The sequence below is a fragment of the Panulirus ornatus genome, chromosome 66, assembly GCF_036320965.1.
Source record: "Panulirus ornatus isolate Po-2019 chromosome 66, ASM3632096v1, whole genome shotgun sequence".
NCBI lineage: Eukaryota > Metazoa > Arthropoda > Malacostraca > Decapoda > Palinuridae > Panulirus > Panulirus ornatus.
The window spans coordinates 2,544,374-2,572,256 of record NC_092289.1 but is presented as its reverse complement, the minus strand read 5'-3'; the positions used below and the strand labels follow the sequence as shown (position 1 = coordinate 2,572,256).

Below are 27,883 nucleotides of genomic sequence, written 5' to 3'. Positions count from 1 at the left end.
CGGGTGTGTCCACCACATCTGGTTGTTTGGCCTTGCCCGTCGAGGCTTCGCCTGTGGTACATGCCTTCGAATCTCTATCCATGAGTATGTGTGAAAGCAGCCCTGAGGCATCTATCCACGTAAGGATGAGGACTGTTATAATCCACTTGTAACACAACATATCGACTGACCTCCTCCTGTATTCACCTGCCGACTTGCTGTAAAACAGTAAACCGTTTTACATTCAGTGTCACACGTCTAGATGAGGGCGGGGGTAAGGCCAGCTGCCGGTGGCCGTCAGTCTCGGAAGGTGAGGAGATGCATTCGCTCAGAAGGCCAGTGCGATGGCACGCAGCCTCGCCCTCCCTCCCTCCCACTCTCTGAAGTGCTCATATTTAGCGACACGTAAAGGAAGGAACTCTACACGGGTTTCTTGTACCAAGGAAGAAAATCCAATATAGTAATGACCTGATTCGTTATTTTCCAATCAAAGAATACGCGCAGGGAACGGATAATAACAATGGCCACGTACGCTGTTCTCGGACTGAGGTAACTGGTACGAATGACAACACACAAGGCTACTCAAGAGGCAAAAGACCCGCCACCCACCCACCGCACCCTCTGTGAGGACGGGGGTATCCTGCGTCAGGAGCTAACGCACCGACCCTTCCTCGCCCCCACGATGGTTCATCTCTCTCTCTCTCTCTCTCTCTCTCTCTCTCTCTCTCTCTCTCTCTCTCTCTCTCCTTCCAGTCCAGCACAGTCACGAGAGAGAAAAAAAGAGCTGAACAACTGAAGCCAGAATTACAGGATTACGAGACACTTCGCCGGGAACCCGGACGAGTCCAACCAGCGATCGTTTCCGTCCAGTTCTCGCCTTCGTGGACAGCGACCCCAAGAAGTATTTACTTAAACACTTTATAACATCAAATTCTCTCACTGTAGAGTTCGATACACCTACTTACGAGCTGCAGAACATGACAATCCCATCACCTACCCTGACTGCTTTACCTGTCATCCCTGTATTATAAACTAACACAGTTTGGAGAACTGTTCAGCTGTGTTAGGGGCTGCAACCTACCTTCTTAACAGCCTACAGCACGGGCCATTCGATCCCCCACCACAGCACCTGGTTACTGGGAGGTAAAAAAAAAAAAAGGCCTTCGTCAGGAAATTCTGGTCTGTATTCACACTGGCATCGCCTGAGGCAGGCGTTGACGATGAATATGAATACACAGAACAACAATATAAGACAGCAAGACGAGGTAATGGTGAGGGACACGAGGGTGTAGTCCCCCGGGTGTAGACAGAATACTGACGAGGGTGTAACGGGGCGGGACACAAGGCTACATCATGATAATTGAGGAGTTACAGGAGTCTCTTGGGTGCACGTGGGTTCCCAGGGGCGCTGGTGGGTGTCTCAGGGTGTTGGTGGGGGTTCCATGGGTCTGGTGGGTGCCCTTAGAGGGCAGGTGGGCGTTCCAGGGGGCAGGTGGGCGTTCCAGGGTGCAGGTGGGTGTTCCAAGGTGTCGGTGGGTGTTCCAGGGGGCAGGTGGGTGTTTCAGGGAGTTGGCGGGGGATACAGGGGTCTCATGAGTGTCTCAGGGTGTTGGTGGGCGTTCTAAGGTGTTGGTGGGTGATTCAGGGGGGCTGGTGGGTGTTCCAGGGTGTTGGTGGGGGATTCAGGGGGCAGGTGGGTGTTCCACGATGTTGGTGGGTATCCCCCAGGGTGGCGATGAGGGTGCAGCCACGAGCGTCAACACAACAACGGACCCGCAGCCATCACCAAGGAAATGCCGGGGGCCTTGCCTTCACCACACCACTTGATCCCCTTAACCCCCCCAGACCGCCACTGCCGTTCGTGAGTGCACCACTCTGTCTCTCAGGGGGAAACCTCGTCTCTCCGGGGGTGTCTTCCTGTAACAGCGGCAGGCAGGAGCACAGCACTGGAGGGAGGCGAGAGCCAGGGTGGAGACGATGACTACGGAGCGAGGCGCGGCGGGGCAGCGGAGGCCCAAGGGACACGGAGGTATGGAGTTTCCAAGGCCAAGCGGTAGGTAGGGGACAGGACTCCACCTTGGCACACCTCGAGACCCACTCGGGGAGGAGCCAGTTACGTCGCGGGAGACGGGAATGAGGGCGGCATTTTCACAGGGCCAGAACATGACCACAACATTACCACACCACGGCGGGAGAAAGACGGGACATTAACAGCCACTTCCAGAGATAGAAAACAGGACTCATTTCTCTAACAGCCTCAGGTGGGTGTGTATGGCTGGGAGACATTAACATGAGAACAGTTAGTCCCTCTAGGGAAGGAGGAGGAGAAGGAAGACGGGAACCATTTCCCAGAGCCTGGGGAGGGAGTGTGGTCTGGGGAGAGACGTATTCTCACGAAGGTCGCACATCTGCCCAATACAAAGACCGTGTGAGTTAACAAGATTCCAGGAACTCCTCCGTGCACTGCTAGGCTGCCTTCTTACCCCACGACACCACCTCCTCTGTACACACTCCATATCAATGCTGCCTCACCCCACCACCTCTGTACACACTCCACATCAATTCATCGTCCAATCGTGTAATCCTGGGGCCCTTTAGTACAAGGCTTCTCTCCAATCGGCGGGAATGTGCGAGACTCATGTCTAACGAGAATTTCCTCGTCGAAGCAGTTTTCCTTTTCCGTCCTTTGACCACGATACACAGCTCTGACGAAGGTGACTTCCCACTCACCGTGTCACCGCCAGCAGGCGAGTTCTGGGAACACTGGTCCATTACTTGATTACACGACGTAAGGACATAAATCTGCATCATTAACCTAAAGAGACAAGTGTTAAATGATCAACTATAACGGGTCATTCCCCCCCGCGAGAGAGAGAGAGAGAGAGAGAGAGAGAGAGAGAGAGAGAGAGAGAGAGAGAGAGAGAGAGAGAGAGAGAGACCGACGTACGAGCCTGGTCCACCGCTTCACCATTTCAGACGAACCATGAAACGTGGGAACGTGGGTGTAGCCAACAAACGCTGAAACTCTCTACTGAAACTCCCCAGCGCACGCAGGATTAACGTGCAATTCAGTCACCCACATCAAAATCCACTCGATATCTCACTGGCATCTCCCCACAACTGCACCAGTCGTGGACCTCAACTCTATACGCACACATCTGTCGGGAAAAGGAGCCGTTGGAGGCCGAAGACCAGGCCCCTAAGCTGGAGGTGTGGTGGCCCAGAGCCCAGAGGGCCCCACAATTACTTAGCCACACCTCCTCCCTACCCTCAACCCTCACCATGTCGTGTAGAGAACGCGGAAATGATGATCGAGTAACCATATATATAAACAAGAAATAATTCCTCGCGGCAACCTTTCGAGACCGACAGCGTAAAAGATTATCTCTTCGGCTGATAATACAGGCGGGGGTCTTGGTAGAAACGAATGAGTGATGATGATAGACACACACACATAAAGGTACACACAGAACCTGTCTCTGCGGCGTGGAGATGGCGGAAACACCATGGTCGTGGGGTGTCTGGACCGCTCCTCACTCTCTACCCCACAGACCTCTTGAAAAGGATGCCAGGCGAAGGAGACAGCGAACGACACTCCTCCTCCTCCTCCTCCTCCTTCGAGCCACATCCCTGAACGCTGTTCTTGTCTTAACCTCATAAATACCAACACGACTTTCCTGTTCCCGCATCGTCAGCGGGGGCGGCCTCGTCCGTAAATGTCACGGGGTAATTAACTTGCGACGCCGAGGGAAGGGCCGTCCCGAGGCCGGCATGTGAAAGCCAGTCATTCATAACCTGACGGAACCGAAAATTCACCTGTGCGAGCGAGACGTCTGGCCCGTACGACAACGAGGCGTCGCGCATCATCCCCTCGCGTCTGTTGGGTCTTCCAACTTTCTGTCCACAAGGGCTGCTGCCCCCTCTGCGCCGCCGTCTGACCACGCGTTGACACCGCTCCCCACCGGGACTTTCTCCGGGCTGGGCCTAAGACGGTAAAAGCGGGTTTCCAATTACGACTTCGGGGTAAACACCACCCGCCCGCAACCTACCTGGCCGCCTCCAGCACGGAACCTGTTCATCACTTGACATTAGCGAATGATATCGAGATGGACGACGACGGAGCGACGCTGCGGAAGGGCCTTTTTTAATGGCGCTTTCCTCCAGCGGCGACCCCGAACCACCCACCCGACCGTGACGAACATCACCGCCAAGATGCTGCTCAGTCGTCTGTAGCAGGCTGAGGAGACGACGACCAACATACCGCCGTACCGCACGACGACGAGAGACGCCGCCTCCCACCTTCGAGGACGACGTGTTTTGGGGCCGACCCAGAGACACACGCTGATGTTGCCCCGCCAGCATCGCCTGCCGCGGGTGAGGTTAAGGAACACTTACGAGCGGGATCCACATCAACTGCTGCAACCAGGCAGCAGTACTGTGTCGACGTGAGGACTCGCCTCGGCCGTGTTTGCAGTGATCTCGGTGACCTGGCTGTGTCCAGGCAGAACAGAACTGTCGTAGTGCAAGACACAGACACACATGACGACTCGCGCAACTTAACTCGCGGAGGAACCCCGATAAAACGGGTTAGGAAAGTGAACTCAAATTATCATATAATCTATATCATTTGTTTCAAAAACCGGCTCAATGAACCACTAAACCTTCCTTCATCTGCATTCTTTTTTTTTTAATTTCTAATCACCAAGACTTGCTTCCGGAACGCTAAAGTAAACAATATCAAACAGAATGGGACCCAGGAGGGACAAAGCCCTGTGGCACCTCACCCAGTGTAAGGGTAGGACACTTCACACACTCCGTGTTGGGGTGCACAGCAGCTCGCATTACCACCGTAAATAATCTAATGCCTCACATCATCACTACCGCCCGTGTCGCATCATCACCACACATCCCCCCACACACCCCAGTTGCCACGCCTCTCCTGCCGGAGCCACACACACACACCACCCCGGCCGGCACTCAGCCTCTCCAGTTGCAGGGGGCGGTACAGAAACAGCGGCTCTACTCTGCACTTAAAAGAGCTGACCCATTTATTACGACGATCTCGCACGGAGGGCGCCACAGGCCACAAGACCTATGGTCGCCATACCACACACACACACACACACACACACACGAACAATTTAGACAGTCGCGACGGAAATACGACAAAGGTCGAACAAGGGGACTGGACGTGAGATATTAGAGGGGGAAAAGAAAGACTTTCATGAGAGAGAGAGAGAGAGAGAGAGAGAGAGAGAGAGAGAGAGAGGGAGAGAGAGAGAGCACATCCCATCATCATTATCTCCCTAACAATGAACTCGACTGGCAGTCTGCGTGGGAACACACACACACACACACACACACACGCGTACGTTGAAACATAATCTAACCAGCCAATCATTACAACTTCGTCTGCAAACCAGCAGAGGAAGCACCGTGGGGGTCGTTATTAGACAAACTAATGCTAACATTAGAAAATGGAATACAACACAGAGACAAATAAAGGGCGCAAGAAAGTTGACGAAAACTCTCTCTCTCTCTCTCTCTCTCTCTCTCTCTCTCTCTCTCTCTCTCTCTCTCTCTCTGAGTCAGTGTGTTGTTTAAGCAAAAACCGCGGATTTCCGCCAGCCACTCAAACGTTCACTCCACCGACTCTACTCGCTGCTGAGAGAGAGAGAGAGAGAGAGAGAGAGAGAGAGAGAGAGAGAGAGAGAGAGAGAGAGAGAGAGAGAGAGAGAATGACTCCCTGTCCACCTTCTTCACTACGATCAACCTCCAACACAATGGAAAGCGACCAGATAAGAGATAGGGCATCGCGCTATCAACCGGATGGTTAAGGCGCCTTAGAAAGGCCACTCTGACCCGAGAGAGAGAGAGAGAGAGAGAGAGAGAGAGAGAGAGAGAGAGAGAGAGAGAGAGAGAGAGAGAGAGAGAGTTTTCTCCCTCCCAAATAGTGAAAGTTAGCTTTCCCTTTCCTCCCACGCTCCTGCATGTCCCATTCTGAACCCATGCGCCGCTATCTCGCTGCCATACACCATGTCTGAGTAAATATATATATATATATATATATATATATATATATATATATATATATATATATATATAAATATATATATATATATATATATATATATATATATATATATACATATATATATATATATATATATATATATATATATATATATATATATATATATATATATATATATTGGAAAGGATCACTATTTTGCGCGTGATCAAGATATTCCTATGAGTCCACGGGGAAAATGAAACACGAAAAGTTCCCTAGTGCACTTTCGTGTAATAATCACATCATCAGGGGAGACACAAGATGTTTTGGACAATCACATGTTTACCAAATGGCGTCCTAGCTTCGTCTCTTCGATGTATATCAAGTGACTGTTATATTTCTCTCTTGTGTCTCCCCTGATGATGTGATTATTACACGAAAGTGCACTTGGGAACTTTTCGTGTTTCATTTTCCCCGTGGACTCATAGGAATATATATATATATATATATATATATATATATATATATATATATATATATATATATATATATATATATATATATATATATCATCTGGGTCTCGTAGGACACGTCTCACTCAACTGTCAACGTTCGCAACTTGACGCAGGGGCAAGAACCCTCACATGACGTCGTATATGTTAGAAAAAACGACCCGGGCGCTACAAGAACGACGCAACACAAGTATCCAACACTATTCAAATGCTACAAGAACGACGCAACACAAGTATTCAACAGTAAGACACTGGAGGAAACACAAGCATTGACAATTACGATATACAACGATTTAAAAAAGCCGCCCACAACAGTATTCCCTCACCTAACAACAGCACTACAACACCCAGCAGCATCACCAACAACAGCACTACAACACCCAGCAACATCACCAACAGTACTACAACACCCAGCAACACCACCAACAACAGCACTACAACACCCAGCAACATCACCAACAACAGTACTACAACACCCAGCAACACTACCAACAACAGCAGAAACAATCACATGCACAACATGCCTAGCGAAAGCAGCATTAGCAAGTCTAGCAGCAACGATGCCCCAGAGCACGTCTGACAACAGAGCAACACAGACACACACACACATAAACACACACAAACACATACACACACAAACACACAACATAGACACAGACACAGACACAGACACACAGACAGACACACACACACACACACACACATAGACACGCACAACACACACAGACATACGACACAGACACATACACAATCACACACACACACATATACACACACTTTTTTCTACATAAACCTCAAAAAAAAAAAAAAAACATTTCTTTTCACTCACGAATCACCATCGGGAATGAGATGGTATGAGGAGAAAGGGAAGGGCGTACGTGGGGTAATGCGAGCCCAGGGGGTGGGTGGGTGAGGTTGTGTGTGTGTGTGTGTGTGTGTAGCCAGTGAGCCGGGGAGAAAGACGTCTGGCGTAGGGTAGAGAGCAGAGAGAAAACGACTGGCTGGTACTACCGGGCATTTTTGCATAGGAGAAAGTGAGGCAGGGGCAGTACACGCTTAGGAAAGTGAGGCAGGGGCAGTACACGCTTAGGAAAGTGAGGCAGGGGCAGTACACGCTTAGGAAGGTGAGGCAGGGGCAGTACACGCTTAGGAAAGTGAGGCAGGGGCAGTACACGCTTAGGAAAGTGAGGCAGGGGCAGTACACGCTTAGGAAAGTGAGGCAGGGGCAGTACACGCTTAGGAAAGTGAGGCAGGGGCAGTACACGCTTAGGAAAGTGAGGCAGGGGCAGTACACGCTTAGGAAAGTGAGGCAGGGGCAGTACACGATTAGGAAAGTGAAAGGGTGAGTAGGCTCCTGACTAGGCTATGGAAGGAGACGACTCCATCATAACCACTACTACAACCTATCAACCATGGATGACACACACACACACACACACACACACACACACACACACTAGGACACGAAGGAGAAAGTGGACATGAGGGAAAACACGTTTGGCAACACATATAAGTAAGAGACACTCAAGAACTCACACACACACACACAACACACAAACACACACACACATATGCATACATACATAAACACATACATACATAAATACATGAATACACACATACACTCAGTACATACCCAGCAAAACATGTCTTCTCTAATTCGTCTTCCTAAGAATCAAAGAGTAAACAGAGAAACACTGGTGCTTATAAATAAATAAATAAACACGTAAGAGAGGACACTACATATAAACAAAGTCTGTTTTCTTGCGTAAAAACCGTCTTCCATCTCCGGAAGGATTTGTCGATAACTGGTGCCACAAGCGTAACACAAACAGAAACCCTTCGGTCTCTGTCCATCAAATATGCTCACGTGGATGGCACAGGGTTCCACGTATCTGTAGAATAACCGTGTACACGCGTAGCCGAGAAACCGTGTGAAATATACGAGAAGGAAGATATGGAATCATAGTTATATTACTAAGTGATACACATACACAGATCATCACATACGAAATACACACACACAGCAAAAAAAGGCTACATATGAATACAGGTACTACATACATCACACATACATCACACTATATGTATCAAAGAAAACCTCGAAACCATCTGGAGTCAATGACCCGACGGACAGACGGACGTCAAGCGGCATTGAAATCCTCTCTGGCGATCTTGACAGCCACCAACATGACGGTGTCAAGGCAAGTTATGAGCGAGTTTTTGCCTTTTCTTTTCTTTTTTCCCTCCTTGGTGAGGAGTTCTGGTAGGCCAAGTGACCCGCGGCTGGCGTGTCCAAGGCAGGGTACAGGAGAACCACCGGGAGGAGGAGGAGGAGGAGGAGGCCCACCAGGTGAAAGTGTGGCGGTGGTGTTGACCGTGGCGGCCCCTGACCGAGTGCTCCCTTTCTGGGTAGTGTGAGGCTAGGGCGGCTGCGGGCGGCAGGGAGAGTCTCTCGCAGGGGATGACCCACACACCCAGCCACCTATGGGCGGGCCCCGGGCGGGCGGGGGACCTGAGGGGCGTCCAACCTGCCCAACTCATCCCACTGGTAGAAAGGGAACCACTTTCTTCCTTCCCTCTCCATTCATACCTCCTGGCCAGACGTGCTCTTGGCCCGTAGCGGAGACTGGTGGCATGGAGCCTCCCCCTCCCACCCAACACACACAGACACAGACACAGACACACACAGACACAGACACAGACACACAGACACACACACACACACACGGGAGAGCAACCACATCGCCACGAACGGGTGGTTTTTGTTCCCAGTTTCACAACGTGGTCAGGACGACCCCCGCGAGGCCAGGCCTCACTAGCCAGGCTCCACCAGGCAGCATCACCCGTCCATCTCACTAGCCAGGCTCCACCAGGCATCATCACTCGTCCACCTCACTAGCCAGGCTCCACCAGGCAGCATCACCCGTCCATCTCACTAGCCAGGCTCCACCAGGCATCATCACTCGTCCACCTCACTAGCCAGGCTCCACCAGGCAGCATCACCCGTCCACCTCACTAGCCAGGCTCCACCAGACAGCACCTGTCCACCTCACTAGCCAGGATCCACCAGTCCTCACCCGTCCACCTCAATACCTAGGATCCACCAGACAGCACCCGTCCATCGGTTCCATTATCATCTCTCCGAACTACCGTCTCATTCCGTCCATTCCAGCAACACTCAGTCCCAAGAGCCCCAAGACCCCTGTCTCGCCCCAGCCGAGAGAGAGAGAGAGAGAGAGAGAGAGAGAGAGAGAGAGAGAGAGAGAGAGAGAGAGAGAGAGCCTCCCTGCTGCTCCCAGCCCACAACAAGCACGATGCCGCCCAGGGCGAACGGTAAATGCTGCCCACCACACCTGCAGCGCCTGCGATGATCAACACTCCACTCCACCACACCTGCAGCGCCTCCGAACCAGCTCACACCTCGTCACCCGCACGTAAAACACGTCTTAAAAAAATAGAAACTAATCATCCACGTCTGTAGTCTCCAAAACACCTGAATTCAACCACACACGTGTTACGTCTACAGAACCTCTTCCCCAAGCAGCTACACTAACCCCCCCTTCCCTCCCATCTACAAAACCACTCACGTAGGCGGGAGGCCCCACACAGGATCTGCTCACCTCACGAGAAACTCCACAGCAGCGACCTACAGCTCCAAGTTTACAGCAGGAAATACAAGGGGGGTAAACCACACACCCGTATGTAAACCCACAGCAGGTAAACTATACAGTACAGTACCTTATGTAAGTAATCTTCAAAGGAAATCCAACACTACGTTCGGAAGGTGGGCGACCTCGGGGCCCATCTGTATAAGGCATCAGGTGCCCGACTGGCCTTGTGAAGTCACCAGGTGTGCCTGATTCAAGGCACAGTGACGTCAGCAGGCGCACACCTGTCCCACGGCACAGTGACGTCACCAGGCGTACACCTGGCCCAGGGCACAGTGACGTCACCAGGCGCACACCTGGCCCAGGGCTCAGTGACGTCATCAGGGACACCTGTACCAGGCCCTAGTAACCAAACACATTCAAACAACACACAACCAGTGCACTACAACCATCACCAGCGCACTCACAACCACCCTCACTACCATACCACACCACTCATCAGCCCTTGGCCATTAACCCTCGTTAACACCTGGAAAAGAAAGGGTTAAATTCACCCTACAAACTACGGGGTGGGTGGGTGGAGGGATCACCCCAGAGTATGGGGGGGCTGTGGCGTACACCTGGGGGTGTTGGGGGGTTAAAAAGTTCACACAAGACACCTTGCTGACCTTCCTGGAGATCCTCCTCGGGCGTGGGCGTGGGCGCGGGCGGCCTCCCCGAAGACTTGGAGGAGGAGGCGGAGGAGTAGGACGAGAAGGAGGAGGAGGTGGTGGAGGCCCTTGAGCTCAGGGAGGAAGCGTGAGACGTCCGACGAAGCATCCCCACCTCCGGCCCTGTCAGGGTAACACGACACACACACACAAGAACAAGGTCAGTACGCTTCATCACGCGGTCAGGGCGTCGGTGATGACGTCAGGGAGGGGGGGTGGTGGTCTGAGGTCAGGTCACAGATCATGAGTGGTCAGCCATTTACGTCAAATACCATGGCCTCGTCTCTTTCAAGACGTGGGGGGGAAAGAGGGACAGGTGTTGTCACCAGGTATTCATCCAATCATATCGTCACGTCGTGACCCCGAGGTCCCTTAGACGTGTCACTGGTCATGGGAGGTCAACAACCATTCGTCACGGGTCATCGAGTGTAAAAAAAATAAATTACCACGTGACATGAGGTCTAAGTAAGAGAGTCCGTACATAGAGAAATCAGGGTCAGCTCTGCCCTAACTGGGAGCTAATCAAAAGGTCAAAGCAGGAGCCGGTGAGAGTGAAAAGGGGTCGAGGCTGTAACATGTATGGACCCAAGATGGTTGCCGGGCGCCCCCGAAGCTCGCGGATGTATACACAATCTACCCCTTCAGCCGAGGGAGAAGAAAAGAAAGAAAACTTGGAATATGGGAGAGGAAAGAAAGAAAATGGGAGACTGAGTAAAGATGAGGAGGAGAAGGGGATGGAGAAGGGAACGGAAACGCAGATGGGAGAAAGCAATGGACAGGTGGGGCAAAATATGAATGAGGGTCAAGGTAGTGTGGCTGGAGGGGCTACTGGCGATGGGGACGGGCGCAGAGGTGGTCCAGAACTGGTGAGTTCAGTATCGCATGGGGGCAGGTATGGGGCCGGAGTGGAAATTATCATAACTAGAACAGCATGGGTGATGAAGAGCTAGGGCGCGACGGGACGACATGGGGAGGACCCGGGCGTGTACTGAACACCCGTCGTAAGGTTACGACCAGCCTTTCCGTGGGGTCACCTTGCGACAACCGTCGCATGGAAGATGTTAGTGAAATAAAGGTGGAGGAAATGAAGTGGCTGGAGGAACAGGCAGTCCTTAGGTCAGCTAAGGTCACCTGTGGTGTTATATCCAATGGCCCATCTTGAGACACTTGTCACCTGTGAATACATCACTCCTCTGGTGTGATCAGTCATGATATGTCACTACCTTTCACTACTGGCATGAGGTCACCTGAAAAATATACTGTCACTCGGGTCAGGTCAGGTCACGTTAGAGTCAGCCATGACACCTTTAACCTCTGACGAGAAATTCTGGCAAATGATCTCGTTAATATGAACCACAAAATCATCACAATAATTCTGACCACAGAGGTTATCGTGTCCTTAACCCACATCAGAAATACACACAATAACAAAATAATATAAATATATATATATATATACATATGTATATATATATATATATATATATATATATATATATATATATATATATATATATATATATATATATATATAATATCGACCACAAAGCCCTTCATGCAGCTGCTTGCATCTTTATCATCTGGTCGGGGACATGTCGATGAAGAAACATAATTACACCACAAATAAAAAAGCACCTAATTATCCCCATCTCTTACTAATCATTTCGAGATTACACATGCCGGAGGGAGACGTCACTATGAACGGTGAGGGAATAACGGGGGGAAAATTACGTCAAATAACGGTAGTTAACGTTCTCCACGTCACCTGGCTATATAATGCGAGGGTGGCAAGACCCTTCCTGCAACTCACGCCGGCCTTGGGAGGGGATCTGACGTCATAAGACGCCGCGGAATCCTCTCTCTCTCTCTCTCCCCAACCCTCACCACACCGGGCACCGCACCCACTCCCATCCTCACCCTCATACGGACAACGCCTCTTTCCTCACTTTGTCGTCACACAAACAAAAACGTGGCAGGATGACACGAGCCTGATACGAGCCATTCCTCGTCAGTAACATCAATGCACAATACTAAGCGTATGTAGAATTTCCCACAGCCACCGAGAAGCGTCATGAATTCAACGCCCAAGGAAGGCTATTTTGGAAATCCATCAGTTTGGTAGTGTATCAAAATTACATACAGCACCAAGGAAATACACAATGCATCATCGTGTGTTAATACAACTTTTCTCCTCTCGGCCAGGTCACAGCTGACCCCACATGACCCGGCAACCGCTGCACGTACACAACACCAACGTACAGTAGGAGGTCAAGAATACTACCTCTTCCTCAGCCGGATTTAAAGCGAACGTCCACATTGCACAACAGAGACAGGAGATTATGCCAACCGACTCGGTGTTTACATACAATTTTCCCCCCCGCAGGTGCACATTAAAATCATGACGACCCCAATGATAAGCAGGTCTGAGGAGGAGAAGGTTGAGACAGTGTATATGAAGAAGAGAATGGCATGATTCTCCGATTGTCAATGCGAGAGACAGGCGTGACTGGACCGATCCAAAACAAATACGTTTCCGTTGCCTAGTTGCGTAGCGTTCGCTACACCACCACGCCTACCTACCACCACGCCTTCGTATACTCCTGTGGACGCACCACGTCTTTAACTACTGCCTATAGTACACGCCCATGACACTATGGGAAGAATTCCACATCGAACACTCCGTGTCAGCGAGCGGTGTTGGGCGCTGTGTAGAACTTCATATAAACGCCACACTGGACGCTCGTGACACTCCACATACCTCAACATCATCGTGGTATTCCTCAAAGCTTCCAAATAAAGGCAGACACGATACATATTCATTACCCGCGCCCTTCACGACCCAAGGGTTCGAACCCCACACCAAAAGGCACCGACTACACCTCTGACCCATGGCGTTGCTTAAGCTTTCTCCAGGAAGGAGAATTAATTAAGCTTAATTCGTGAAATACCAAATAACCCTCTCCCTCTAATATAAGAAAAACAAAAAGAAAAATCTATCCCTTAAAGGTAAAACGAAATAGACAAGGAAGTGAATCATTCCCTCTGTAACCGTCAACAGAAGCCAGCACAGCACAAGGTAGATCCGGCGTTCTCCCAGACGCTACGCTACCACCGCGCTCCCTCCTCACCAACCTCACGAGATAGGCTGCTACCCGCGCTCCCTCCTCACCCACCACACGAGATAGGCTGTTACCTAAGTTTCCCCATACATCGATCAAGGTCAGAGCTATGCAAGTGTAAACACCGCTTACAAGATGGTACTTAACACTTTTTTCTTTCTTTCTTTTTACGCATCAGCCATCCTCCCACCCTCAGCTCCGTCCATTCCAGTCTGTTAAGCTGTGGGAACTGTGTCGTCTGCTGGTAACTCTTTCACGACCATACCACAGTTACCAAGATAATGACAGATGTATAATCTTCAAGGTGTAAAATACATTCCAACACTTAATTTCAAGAACATCCTGTGATTCACTAGCAGCACAAATCTATTAAATCTATTAAACCCATTATATCTGGCTGCCGATGTGCAATGCCTGATATGCTCCTAATTTAGTATTTCCTGCGCCATAAATTGGGGGAGTGTTGTTTTACCTCTGGCTTTTATCGTACAAAAGGCATCGACAACACCCTAAATAGAAAGAATTACTTACATATTAATCTACTCGGGCTCCACTCAATAAGATCCACCATTACAAATGTGCATCGTCTAACTTCTAGATAAAATGGTCTATTACTTCAAATACCTCGACCACACTGCCTCTGGTAACTTTAGGGAACACACGGCGTTGTCAGCCGTGCTTACCTTTCCCACAGAGCGAGTGATGGGCCCAGGGAGAAAGCTCACTCTGCCAGGATTCTGCCATTATCTTTCGACAAGACAATGCCGCTGCTACGGGCAGAGGATCACGCCGCGCCTCGCCCTCCCCCACACAACTGCCACAGCTCAAGCATGGCGCCATAGCTACATTTTAGCGATTTTTAACCTTGCAATATTTTTCCTTTTTTCATAAGTTACATACCTTGCAATATTTTCATTTTTTTTGTTACATACCGATACTGTCATTTTTACAAGCACCATGGAAGAAATACATTCCACGAAAGATTAAATAGAATCTAACACGCAACAGTACCGGAAACAAGGAGGACTAAGTACTCACCCAAGATTAAAAGTCGAGAAAAGAAATGACAGGGCATAGGTCAACTCCCCCACGTTACGACAGATAGGAAAACCACGACAGATAAGAGCCACACATGCTGCTTCACTTGGCTTGTTGTGTTAACACGAAAGCACGGCAGCAGCAGTGGGAATGTTAACATCCTGTACTACGCTTATTTTGGTTTTCAAGTCTGATTTTCAAGCTTAGTTCGACATTCAAGTCTGATTTTCAAGCTTAGTTCGACATTCAAGTCTGATTTTCAAGCTTAGTTCGACATTCAAGTCTGATTTTCAAGCTTAGTTCGACATTCAAGTCTGATTTTCAAGCTCAGTTCGACATTCAAGTCTGATTTTCAAGCTTAGTTCGACATTCAAGTCTGATTTTTTTTCCAGTACTAAGCTTACTCTAACATTCAAGTCTGATTTTCCAGTACTAGGCTTATTTTGACATTCAAGTCGGATTTTCAGGCGTATTTTGACAATCAACTTTGACTTTCATCATTAAAAAAAAAGTGCACACACCACCATAGGGAATTCGAATCTATGCCAGCTAAGACACCGAACAATCAGCCGTGTTTTGTTAAGGTTTTGGAAACAATCGTACGTAAGTCGTGTCTTTTGTTCGTGGCCGCGAGACAATAAGCGAGCGGGGAGGTCGCCATGACCAACAAACAACATCCTGACTAAACTTTAAGGTTCAACCCTCCGCCTAGTGACTTAACCTAACCCCACATAGAGAATACAACCCCATATGACCAGGGAGAAGCCTCTAGTGTTTATAACGACCTGTGGAGGTGGAGGTGAGGTACACAGACTGAGATAAGTGTCCAGGGAGGACGACTTTGCCTGCGTTTCCCCTCCGCTCCTCCCTCCCCCACACTACCGCTGACGGACCGGAGCTCTCCAGAAACTAGAACGACACCACAATAACCCCGTCGCCCTCCCAGCCTTGGCTTCCCAGGCGCCGCCACTTCCCCTCCCTCTCAAAATGCCACGCGAAATGTGAAGGAAATAAGATTTTTTTTTTCTTTGTGTTACTCCAGTAATTTCAACACGTTACACCAGCACTGACTGGCACATACTAAAATTCACTGCTATCCTGACCGATCCTAGGACGAAATACCTCCGTCACTGTCCTCTTACAGCACTACTGAACATCACTGCTTCTGTCACTGCAAAATATCAGCCTGAGGCCCAGCCGGCCTTCACCTGCCCTGAGGCAGGCCCTCCATGCAAAAATAAGGCTAATTGGAGAAAATTTTCCTTTGTGTGGACAGACGATCGAGTTATTTCCTCCCTTGTTGATACAATACAGTGAAAGTCGTTAAGTGGGGGGTGGGGGGGGTATGTCCCCCTCCCACGGAAACCCAACATTTATCCGCCACACAGTTTCCGTGACAACTGCACTGTACGGGCAATTATGGCAGTGAAAATACGCACGGCATAAACATAACTGAAATACAATAAATAAATAAATAAATAAATAAATAAATAAATAAATCATCTTGAATTATCGAGATCAACTCTGTTTGTTGAGACCATATGATCTTTTCCTTCTTTTTAAAACGTTGCCATTATGTATATATACAACGGCGTTACCGGACTCTGCCTGCAAGTAAGATCTCATTCCATCATCAGAGGAAAAAAAAAAGGAATACTGTCTTCACGAGGAATTTCTCACACCGAAGGAGTCCATCTTTTCCCTTGCTCCTGCGTGGAGTGTAGCCTTGAAGCTACAGGAGCCCCATGGAAAGGGTTCTGGGGGGTTGCATAACACTTACCCTTCCTTCGACAGGTAACCTCGCTACACGCCAACAGGTCATCTGTTACCTGTCTGTTCTCACTGTGTATGTATTCATACCGACCGCACATGGCCTCACCCCAGTTCTCCTGCCTACATGAAGCGCTGGTCTGCCACCCTTCATAACAGCAATCAGTATTCCGATGAGTTACGAATATACCAAGAAAAATGTCTCTTAATTGACACCTGAAACTGGAAACCCTGTCGGAGGGCCGACCAAACATCCTATTTCTTACGTCTGGCGAAGCATGTTCAAGTCACCTCGCCCATGCTTTCGGGACGTTAGACTTCACGACACAGCTTTGAGGCACAAGATTATGAGGTCGTTAGCAGGTCTTCGGAGGCGCGTGAGGTCAATCAGGGGTCACGCCACACTTCGAAATGTGACCCCCTTAAACCTTGCAAGCCTCGTCATCATAATCACCCTCCCCCCCAGTCGCTTGGTAAGAAGATTGTGTGTGAGCCTTCTTACAGCGGCAACTCAGTGTGGTCTATGACCTCCTCACCGTCAGACAGAGGGAGAAGCTGTCTTCCCCACTGGGTCTCGTGGTCGCCATCAAAACATAAACATCAGTTTCCACGAAGTGGTGAGAGGGAGGGAGGAGGGACGAACGGCTCCACCTGGCGTCTCCTCCGAACCTTCTCAATTCTCTTTTAATGATGGAGGCTCCAGTCACGGACAAAATTCCACATCATGACCGGGTCTTAATTGAAATATAAAGATTTTGATGAAGCGCAAGAATAAAAGACGAAGAAAAGTATCTAAGAACAATGAACCAAGTGAGGAACCTGTCTTTTAAATTCGTGCCAGGTCACAGTTACTGGGAGAGACATCATACGGTGGTGGAGGGTTCCAAAGCTTCGAGGTGTAGGGAAAGAAACAGTTATCAAATCGGACCATCCTTGAGTTGCCGACGACCACACAATAGGAGTCATGTGACGGAGCAGCAGCTTGCCGAGTACTGCGCGGCCTAGCTAGTGGTAGGGGGCACACAAGCAGCCAGCTCTCGGGAGCAAAAACCAAATTAATATCTATAGAAAAGGGAAAGTGACCGACTTTGCCGCTCACGGCAAGGGGGCTCGAAACTAGAATTCCGTCTTTAATATCTAGATGACTTGAACCACTGTCAATCTGGTCAATCAGGCTGTTCGGTGTAGGTCACATTAACTCGTTTGTTCGTGGGGGTATAGCTCTGGCAGCCACTGGCAGCAGGTGCCCCATACCGACTGTGCGTCGGAGTCTGTGGCGCAAGGGGGGTAGGAGCGTCAGCAGGCCTCGCTGATCGTGATGTGTGTGCACGGTGGCGGCGAGGGAGCGGCCGAGGAGGTCGTGAAGGAATGGTTGAGGTAGGGCTGGTGGGCGGTAGGAGATGGGAGGGAGAGGCTAACAGACGGATGGGAGATGGGTGGGGAGCGGCTCGTGAGATGGTAAGCGGGGAGGAGGGGTTGATAAGGTGATGAGTGGCGGGGTCGCATGATACATGGGGTTGAGGTATAGTGAGGAGCTGGTCGTCTGTGGGGTGAGGATGAAGAGAAGGTGGTCTGTGAGGAGTGGCTGGAGAGAGAGTGGCTGTGGGGAGCGCATCACGGCAAGGCGACGGTGGAAGTAACCGCAGGAGAGTCCACCATGCACGCGACTTATACCCAGCATGCGCATGGCCTTCATCCACTCACTCAGCGGGTCGTCTATGACCCCCTTAATGTCTTGTCTTCCTCCCAGCGTGTGTCCCCGTCTGTGTGCGTTGCATAACGGTGTGCCACGCCTCTTGCCGCCGCACACCAGGAAGATCTATGCAGCCCTCACCTACCCACTGTGGCACAACCTGGGGCCAGTGGTTTACGTTACGAGGCATCACCACACACACCAGACCTGGTGTGTGTGTGTGTGTGTGGTGCTGGGGGAGAGGCTGGGCCGGTGTCCTGCCGATACACGAAGGGGGAAGCTACCACACCCCATGTCTGAGACACAGCCACGTAAACAGGGGTAATGGTGTAAAGGTAAGCTGAAGCGAGGCAGAGGGAGGGTGAACAGGGTGTGTGGGAAGGACAGCAGGGAGAGTGAGGAAGAGAGAGGGAGAAAGTTGACATGGGTGATGCAATCTGTTCTCTGAGTCATCCTGAATAAAATCACTTCGATTAAAACATCCAAAAATTTGCTAAACACGTTCATAAACAATTGGTTTTTTTTTCTGGCACTCGTCCCGCCCAACTCACACCCTCGCTAGGGCTAACCTGTACGACGAAACATAACACGTTCTCTTTCACAGGAAACATTGTCCATACACACTGGTAGACGGTGCTCCCCTAATTCTCACTAACCCCTTGCCAAACAAAAACCCAACGTTTAGTCTCGCGTCATCAACACTCCACAGCTCCGACGTCCAACCCTCCAAACAAAGGAGAACCAACTTGCCTCAAGCTGGGTGTCTATTGTCCTCTATAATAATCCTCACTTCTTGCATGTCCAAGTGAGGTTCAGCCCACTGTGCACAACTGTGTACACTCACGCACGACGCGCTAACCTATATATATATATAAAGTCTGTCTTGATGACACTATTCTAGACCCACATACACGACTCATCATTTCACCCTCTGTTCTCCCCTCCATCATCTGTGTATCTCTCACAGCAAGTCTTCCCCCCTCCTCCCCACATGTAACTCGCAGGTCTGACAAACGTAGCGAATACAAACAGCTGCCACTTCGTCACTCGCAGGGCAAAGCTTGGCTCGTACCAGAGGCCAGGCCGTCAGTGCATTACGGTTCATCAGAACCCTTCTCTCTCACTTTACTACACTTAATGTTGTTACTTTAACTATCGGGGTCTCGAAGCCTTGCCAAAGCACCTAAACCCACATCCCACCACCTCGAGCACCCAGCCCCGGCCATGGTCGACGAGGCGGTGGGTTCTGGCGACCTCGTCAGGCCAGACCGGGTGTTCTCCATCAGGAACCCACCACCCCCTTGCATCAAAACCCACCGAGAGGGGGTGAGCGACCTGACCGGAAGGAGCTGGAGGGTGCAGAGAGGGATGGAGGGAGAGCCAGACACCGATGCCCAGGGTACTATGGGGTGAGGAGTACCCTTGCAGTGGTGAGGGGAGACGGGGATAAAGAGAGCCACAGTTTGCCTAGCCGCGCTCCACTCCACCACGCCACTCAAGATGCATTAATGGATCGCCTCTTCATCGCTCGCTAACAACCGTACGAGAACTCATCACAACCAATCAATCCCCTCCATTACAACCACTGTCCATTACGTCTACTCTCTCTCTCTCTCTCTCTCTCTCTCTCTCTCTCTCTCTCTCTCTCTCTCCTTCACCCGCACATAAAGAGTATATCAAACTCCGAGTTCACACTTGAGGCCGCGGAAAACACCCTTACACTCGGACCACCACTGCCTTCAACACAACAAGCCAAACGGCAAAGTCCTAACCAAACCCTCAAACTGAGAATCATTCATCAACTCGTCACACAAAGTACCATCAAGGCCTAGACACTCGACTACAAGAGAAAAAACAAAAGGGCAACAGCGAGAGGAGGCTTAGACTCCATGAACCCCACAGTCACGAAGTCCTGCAAGGGGTGGAAACCTTCTGTAATGTAAACCGCGTCATCTGTGAATTTAACGACATCTCGGTGGTATGGATGGAAGACTCGAGTGAACAGCGATGCTTCACAAGGATTACTACCACTGGGGTAAAGAAGTTTCGTATCATATCGAGTTACCACCTCGAGGCAGCTGGTGTGGGCTGGTCGAGGGTCAGAGTGTAAACGCCTCTCTAACCTTTGTGTTCAGGGGCACACACACACACACACACACACACACACAGCAGCAAGTACTTGAGTGATGCATGACAACTGTCAAGGTTAGGAGGTTGAGGGGGGTAGGGCGGGCTGGGGATAGAGGATAGATAGTAGACTAGAGATGGTGGACAGACTAGAAAAACGAGGGGACAGGACAGAAGGGAACAGGGAATAGTAGAAGACAGCGGCTGAAACAGACGGAGGATAGGAAAAATGTTGAGGATAGGAAAGGCAAGACCTGGGAATAGAAGGGACGTTGGGGAAATGGGGTCTGAGGGCAGGCTAGGGGACGAGGATAGGGGATGGCAGAGCGGGACGGAGTCTGGGGTCACGTGGCAGGCGGTCTGACCAAACACTCTCATTGTCTTCAATAGAACTCGTCTGACAACACTGGCTTTCACTGGGCACCCGCAGGTGTGTGTGTGTGTGTGTGTGTGTGTGTGTGTGTTCCATATGCAAGTGAGAACGACAATGACGTCACCAGACAACAGCTGAGTACGACGAGAAAACAGAGAACTCTATCTCAACAACCTCACAACAACAACACTGAGACACACAACTCACAACACACACGAACACTTAACCCTTAAGAAAGTCACACACACAAACACACACACACACACACACACACACACAACCCGCATTTCACAACCTTAATCCTCTTCAATGACACATGTAACCTCCAGCACTGTGGCACACTTTACCCACAACACGACAGATGTATAACCAATCCACAACATCAACACACATTGCAATAATAATGGAAAAAGGGAAAAATCTTGAGGACTACACTCACACAACACCGCTCCAGCACTGCCCACACACCACAATACACAAACTGGATAAAGAGATAACATGATTGGTACTACGTGTACAAGACAGCTCCCGCTAACATTTAACCCCGCTCCTTCTGTTTACCTTTCCGCGCTCCCGCCCTCCCACCTGACGTCACGTGACCATATACCCCCCAATCAGCGCCCATCGCCACCCACGCCCCACCGTACGAACATGACGCCATGCACCACACACACAACAAAATAAAATGACAGGTGGGCGAAACCCACGACGACATGTCCATGTCGTTGATGGCCTACACAAGCCTAGGAAATATAAATGCCTCCAAAAACATTGTTCCACCATGCCTCAACTACTCTTGAAATGGGTTCCGTCTCAAGTTCCTTGCACCGAGAACAGCCTATGGAACACGACCGTAGCTACGGTGGTTTAGGAAATGACGTCAATCGGTACAAAAAAAAAAAAAAAAAAAAAAAATAAGTCCTTCATTTCCGTGTGTGTAATTACCTACTTGTACAGCAAGGGGAAGGGAGTCGTACACTCGTGAGGTGTCATCTCGCGAACTTTATATCTTTTTAAACGTGTGTGTGTGTGTGTGTGTGTGTGTGTGTGTGTGTTCTCGTCAGTTCGACGTCTCCTCGTTCCCTCTGTGTGCTTCTCCCTGGCTTCTAACATCTCTCTGACCTTTTCTAACGGGCAAGTGTCTATTGCCACACAAACACGTGAGTCAGATTAGGACATGGCCTTGACGTGGGCGTCTGGTTCTGCAACATGATGATGATGATCATGATGATGATAATACAGTAAGACAACAACAACAACAACAACAACCACAACTACAACTACAACAGCTACCACTATTACTACTACTACTAATAATAATAATAATAATAATAATAAAAAAAAAAAAATAATAATAATAATAATAATAACATTAATAATAATAACAACAATAATAATAATAATAATAATAATAATAATAATAATAATAATAATAATTATTATTATTATTATTTTTATCATAATTATAATAATAATTACTATTATCATTATTTCTTTCTGGGGCTATCTGCCACTTCCCACTTCAGCGAGGTAGCGTCACGAAGAAGTCCTATCACACAAATCCTCCATCGGATACCCTCCTTCACTTCAGGCAACATACTAGGCCCACTATCCTTCGACTGCCTGTGGCGAATCTTGTCTGGACTCCTAACAAGCAGTAATTTCAGCTAATAATTACGGGAATAATCAAGCCTGTTAATTAGAGGTGATTATATATACATAAATACAGGCTTAACGTGGAAGTGACCATGAACTGCCATGTCCGTATTCATTACGATCGAATGTAACAATCACATGAACACATAATGCACAACTCGTCTGGTGGACGTACAAAAAAAAAGAAAAGAGAGAAAAAATAAGAAAAAAAATGACAAAAATTGTTTTTCCTTCTCTGATTAGTTACACAGATGCTCTCTCTCTCTCTCTCTCTCTCTCTCTCTCTCTCTCTCTCTCTCTCTCTCTCATATTTTCCCCCCCAGCCCAAGCTTTCTACAACATTAAAGCATTTTCCCCACTGTTGATTTCTCTCCCAGACCCATCACCAGCTTGGGTCACGCCCCTCCCTGGGAAAGAAGGGGGTGGGGGAGGATCAGGTCACAACCAGCACCCCTAGTGTGACCTCGCCACCCGTGACGTCACGCTTCAGACCGGTGACGTCACGTTCTCATAATGAAAGGGGGGAGGGTGCAGGATCATGACGGCATAGCGGGCTACCAATCATAAAGTTCACTACCTGTTGCAAGTCTGCATGAAAACAAACCTTATTACACGCATACTCATTTAACAACCGGCCTCTCGTTACATCTAACTGCATGCAAGGTCGTTGCCTCGTTTAGTCTACATCTCTAACGACCGGTTTACCTCGTGGACTAATCTGGTAAAACAATCATGGATTGTCTAAAAGGAATCAAACTAGAGCAAGAGGAACAGGATATATATATATATATATATATATATATATATATATATATATATATATATATATATATATATATATATATATATATATATAACGCGTTCAATAAATAAATAAATAAATGTGTTTCAACAATTCAAGTTCAATTTCAAAAAAGAGAAAGTCTTATTATGGTTCACACCTCCGCCAAGAAGACTTTCTCTGCCATGAGGGAGAAGCAAGCAAGCTAGCAGGCAAGCAAGCAGGCAAGCAAGCAAGCAAGCAAGCAGGCAAGCAGGCAGGCAAGCAAGCAGGAAGCAAGCACACAGGTAGGGCGTCGAGAAACAAACTCGAGATCAGGGGTTCGAAAACATGGCGTTTTGGTGCGGGAGTGACCTGACTCCGGTCCTCAGGTCTTGTCGCCACTACTACCTTCGTCAGCCAGGCACTGTGGGAAGCGATGAAGGTCAAGGAATCTCTCTCTCTCTCTCTCTCTCTCTCTCTCTCTCTCTCTCTCTCTCTCTCTCCAACGATCTTTCCCTCACCTCTCTTCCCTAACGGGAGTCTGTCCCTCCCACAGCCCGACACACCCTAAACAATCCCCCCCCCACACACACACACACACACACACACACACACACACACACACACACACACACAAATACATACCTATACACACGTACACAAACTCAGGCACACACACACACACACACGAATGTGTACACACACTCAAAAACCAAACACAGACCGGCCATCCCAAAATCAGTCTCAACACACAACAATAACAGCAGCCAACAATTATGGACTACCTTCCCACGGTTGTAATGCCAACGGGGTGCTCCCTGCCTCCACCTGCAGGTTGGCAACACCGACGGTGTCAGCACGCAACCTTCCACCGCCTCGCTCTGAAGGCCTACCCGCCCCTTTAAAGGATCCTACCTTTACCTAAAACACGGGCGGAGCGCAGCCTCGCAGATGCAGAATTCCCATTAAAATGTGATCTCAGGACTACACCATCTTGATGATGGTTGTGGAATTAACATTTAGTCTTTGCTGCATCGAATGCAATGATTATCATCGTTATTATTATTATTATTATTATTATTATTATTATTATTATTATCATTATTATCATTATTACTATTATCATTATTATTATTATTATCATTATTATTATTATGATCATCATTATTATCATAATCATCACCGAATGCAATGATTATCATTATCACATTATTATTATTATTATTATTATTATTATTATCATTATCATTATCATCATCATCATCATCATTACTGATATTCGCTGGAATCTGCTCGTGCTAAAAACTATCCGCAGGCAATCCAACACACACACACACACACACACACAAGCTGTAAGCCAGGGACTGGCTGGCAATGATAAACATGGAGGTGCCTATTTCCGCCTACGGAACCTAGCCATTAGCAGGTGAGAAGTCGTCAGGTCAAGGCGGGCGAGAGAGAGACGTCTATGAAGCGATGAGAAATCTTAACGTCTAATGAAGTAAGACTTGTCGCTGTGAGGAAACAAAGGAACCCTGGCGAGCGGTGAGGAGGAGGAGGAGGAGGAGGAGGAGGAAGGGAAAACACCAATTACATACGATGAAGAGCGGGAAAATAATGTATGAAGTGAGAGGGTGAAACTTTCGTGTATGACTTGCTACACAGATGGTGAGGCGCACGGGGCTGGGCCGGCGGCAAGGACATTCCAGACGATGTCAAACTAGTGAAAGCCTCTCTCTCTCTCTCTCTCTCTCTCTCTCTCTCTCTCTCTCTCTCTCTCTCTCTCAAATAAAAGTATCTCTCCTTTATGTACGGAATGTGCGTCCACTCGAATGTCTGGATAACAACAAAGAGAGCCAACCCGAGCTGAGCTGACACCATTCTTAGCAGACGTACCAAAACAATTCTAAAAAAAAAAAAATAAAGTTAAGTTTAGGTAAAACGGGAGTAAACGAAGACATAGCAGGTACCTACGTACTTATAATAATACACGCCGGAGGATGAAACTGTTACGTGGGTTGATTAATGTTTAATACGATAAAATCCCGATGAATGTATGGCGCGCTTAACAAACGATGGAAAGGGAAGCGTTGAAACGGTCGACCAATCCTCCCAAATCAGGGAGCCAGTCCATGGGCATCTGCCGCGTGTCATCAACATGAAAAATTATTTGACGTCTCGAAAATATTGCGAAATTCACCCACAAGGAGGACCGCTGACCCGTCTTCCTGTTACCTTGGCGCCATGTTGCTCCCCCAGCTGCGTGGCCCGAGCGCTTGCGCCCGCTTTGAACTGCTCACGCTTAATGGCTGGCGGTCTTCCCTATCGTCCAATCACCGTCCTCGTTGCATGCAGTCTTGTTGCATATCACAACATCCGGCTACATCGGCCGTACAAGAAACCACTGATTCAAATCGTAATTCCAAAGCTGAAGTAACAGCCAAAGATGAGGGAAGTCACGGCACATGCAAAAGTGATGTGAAGTGATAATGAAACGAAGAAACGGATACAGTTGAGCTACGAGTCTGCGAGTAATGTAACATCCTGCACACTTTAGCCAAGTGCTATTATGTTAAGAAAATCTAAATATCTAAAATGAACTACAAAATTTCTACCAGTAATTTCCTTTTTTTCCCCTTAATCTTTTTAATCTCTCGTCTCCCTCCGCCTTCAGGACCTGGAGGTGCTAGCGTCCCTCACACAACAGCCGTCCTTGACAGATGTACGAGTACGCACACACTAGATGATGCATGACAGCAACGGCTCGTGCCATACACCCGACACAAGACGGGTGTGACATACATACAGCAGGTTTATGGCTGCTTTTGTACCAATGGCAGAGACTGGCAAACACGTCAGGAGAAACTAACACTTTCAAAGCCAGACAGACATGCGACAGTAAGCCAGTAAGTGACTAGAAGTAACAGTAAAGAGAAGGACGAAGTTAACTACTGTAATTCAGGTGTTTGAAGATAAGTATGAACGGTTGGCGAGGTGTGGCAGCTGGGAGAGAGAGACGAAGTATACAAACTGGCCGGCGCACTTAAAAGAGTAATATGGAAAGTGTCTTGTACGACATATGACTGGAGTAACAGCAAGCATCTGTTAAAGGTGTGGTCCCTGAAAACACGAGAGATAAACATGACTGGAATGTGCTACACCAGAGAGAAGTCAGAGGTAGTTAAAGCAAGAATGAGAAGCACGACAGATGTGATAGATGAAAGAGAAGACAGGTGTGCGTCCAGGCGAGACGATAAACAAGGCACATGTCACTTAATCCAAGGGTTGCTGCTTCCTAGAGTTTCTGTATGGAGCACAGCCACACGAGGATTGACCGTTGTGGTAACTCCTCCTTCCCTTGAACATCCATGTGCAACTTTCTTCGCTCTACCATCTTCCCCTCTCCCTACATCCTTCCTGCCTTCAACTGTCAGGTCTACAACACCTGTGGATCTCAGATTAATTTGTTAATTCGTTTTCCTATCCCTCCTCATCCGGAATGGCCATGGCTGGAGCACGCTTTGCTCGTACTACTTCTGTTAATACAATAAGAAGAAAAAACGACAGGTGTGTCCCCAATTTCAAAAGACAAGTGCCACATAATTGTGTGTGTGTGTGTGTGTGTGTGTGTGTGTGTGTGTGTGTGTGTGTGTGTGTGTGTGTGTGTAAAGACGCCCAACGAATCAAAGGTCACAGAGGAGACGACTTCAAGGTGTGGGGAGGACTGACCCCGCTACTGCCATACTATTTCACCCAGAGTGAGTAAACTCCAGACCGGCCCGACGCTATGACATTAATGGAAGCTGAACAAACACACGAGAGGGGAAACTGGGAAATGGCTAACTCACAATGACGCCGATTACCTTAATTACGCAAATTACCAAATGGACTCCAAACGAAATACATGGTCCTTCCTTGTGTGTGTGTGTGTGGGAGAGAGAGAGAGAGAGAGAGAGAGAGAGAGAGAGAGAGAGAGAGAGAGAGAGAGAGAGAGAGAGAGAGAGAGCAATACCGCAGACGGTGGTCGCATCAGTGTACGAGTGGTCGACTGCAGTCCACAGCCCACTAACCCTTGGGCCCCGGCCATGGCCCAGCGCCCTGACGTATCATCCCTTCTTCCATTTACTCGCTTTACTGCTGCCTGATAATTTCTATCTCCCAAGACGCAGGTCAGATCACCCCAGAGGCGGGGAGGAGGTTTTGCTGGCAGATGGTTCCTACATAACTCGCCCAACTTTGGAGAGGTTTACCAGTACGTGGGTGCGAGAAGTGTAGCACACACCTACACTGACACCCACACCCTGGGTATACTTACTACTGACTGATCCTCTGGGAACACCAGTGAAGACGGTCAGGAAGGCATCATCTCCCAAGATCGGCAGAGCCTGACATCCCCACTACACAGAGTCCAGCATTATTCCAATTCATTCCTTCTTGCAAAGTGGCCTCAACAGCTGTTGTTAACATCAAGCAACTGAGCCAGTGTCTTTGTTCACACACACACACACACACACACACA

General features: G+C 48.8%; 1 protein-coding gene across 4 annotated transcripts in view; it reads right to left on the bottom strand.

Annotated features, from left to right (window-relative positions):
• Exn (Ephexin) overlaps positions 1-27,883 on the bottom strand; it is a 297,401-nt gene that overhangs the window by 75,819 nt on the left and 193,699 nt on the right. For 3 of the 4 annotated variants that reach the window (XM_071658652.1, XM_071658653.1, XM_071658651.1), the window contains one exon: positions 10,784-10,948. The exons of the other annotated variant lie outside the window; for it this stretch is intronic. In XM_071658652.1, the coding sequence (XP_071514753.1) occupies positions 10,784-10,948 (165 nt within the window). The remainder of the gene's footprint in view (positions 1-10,783; positions 10,949-27,883) is intronic. 4 annotated transcript variants of the gene reach the window in all.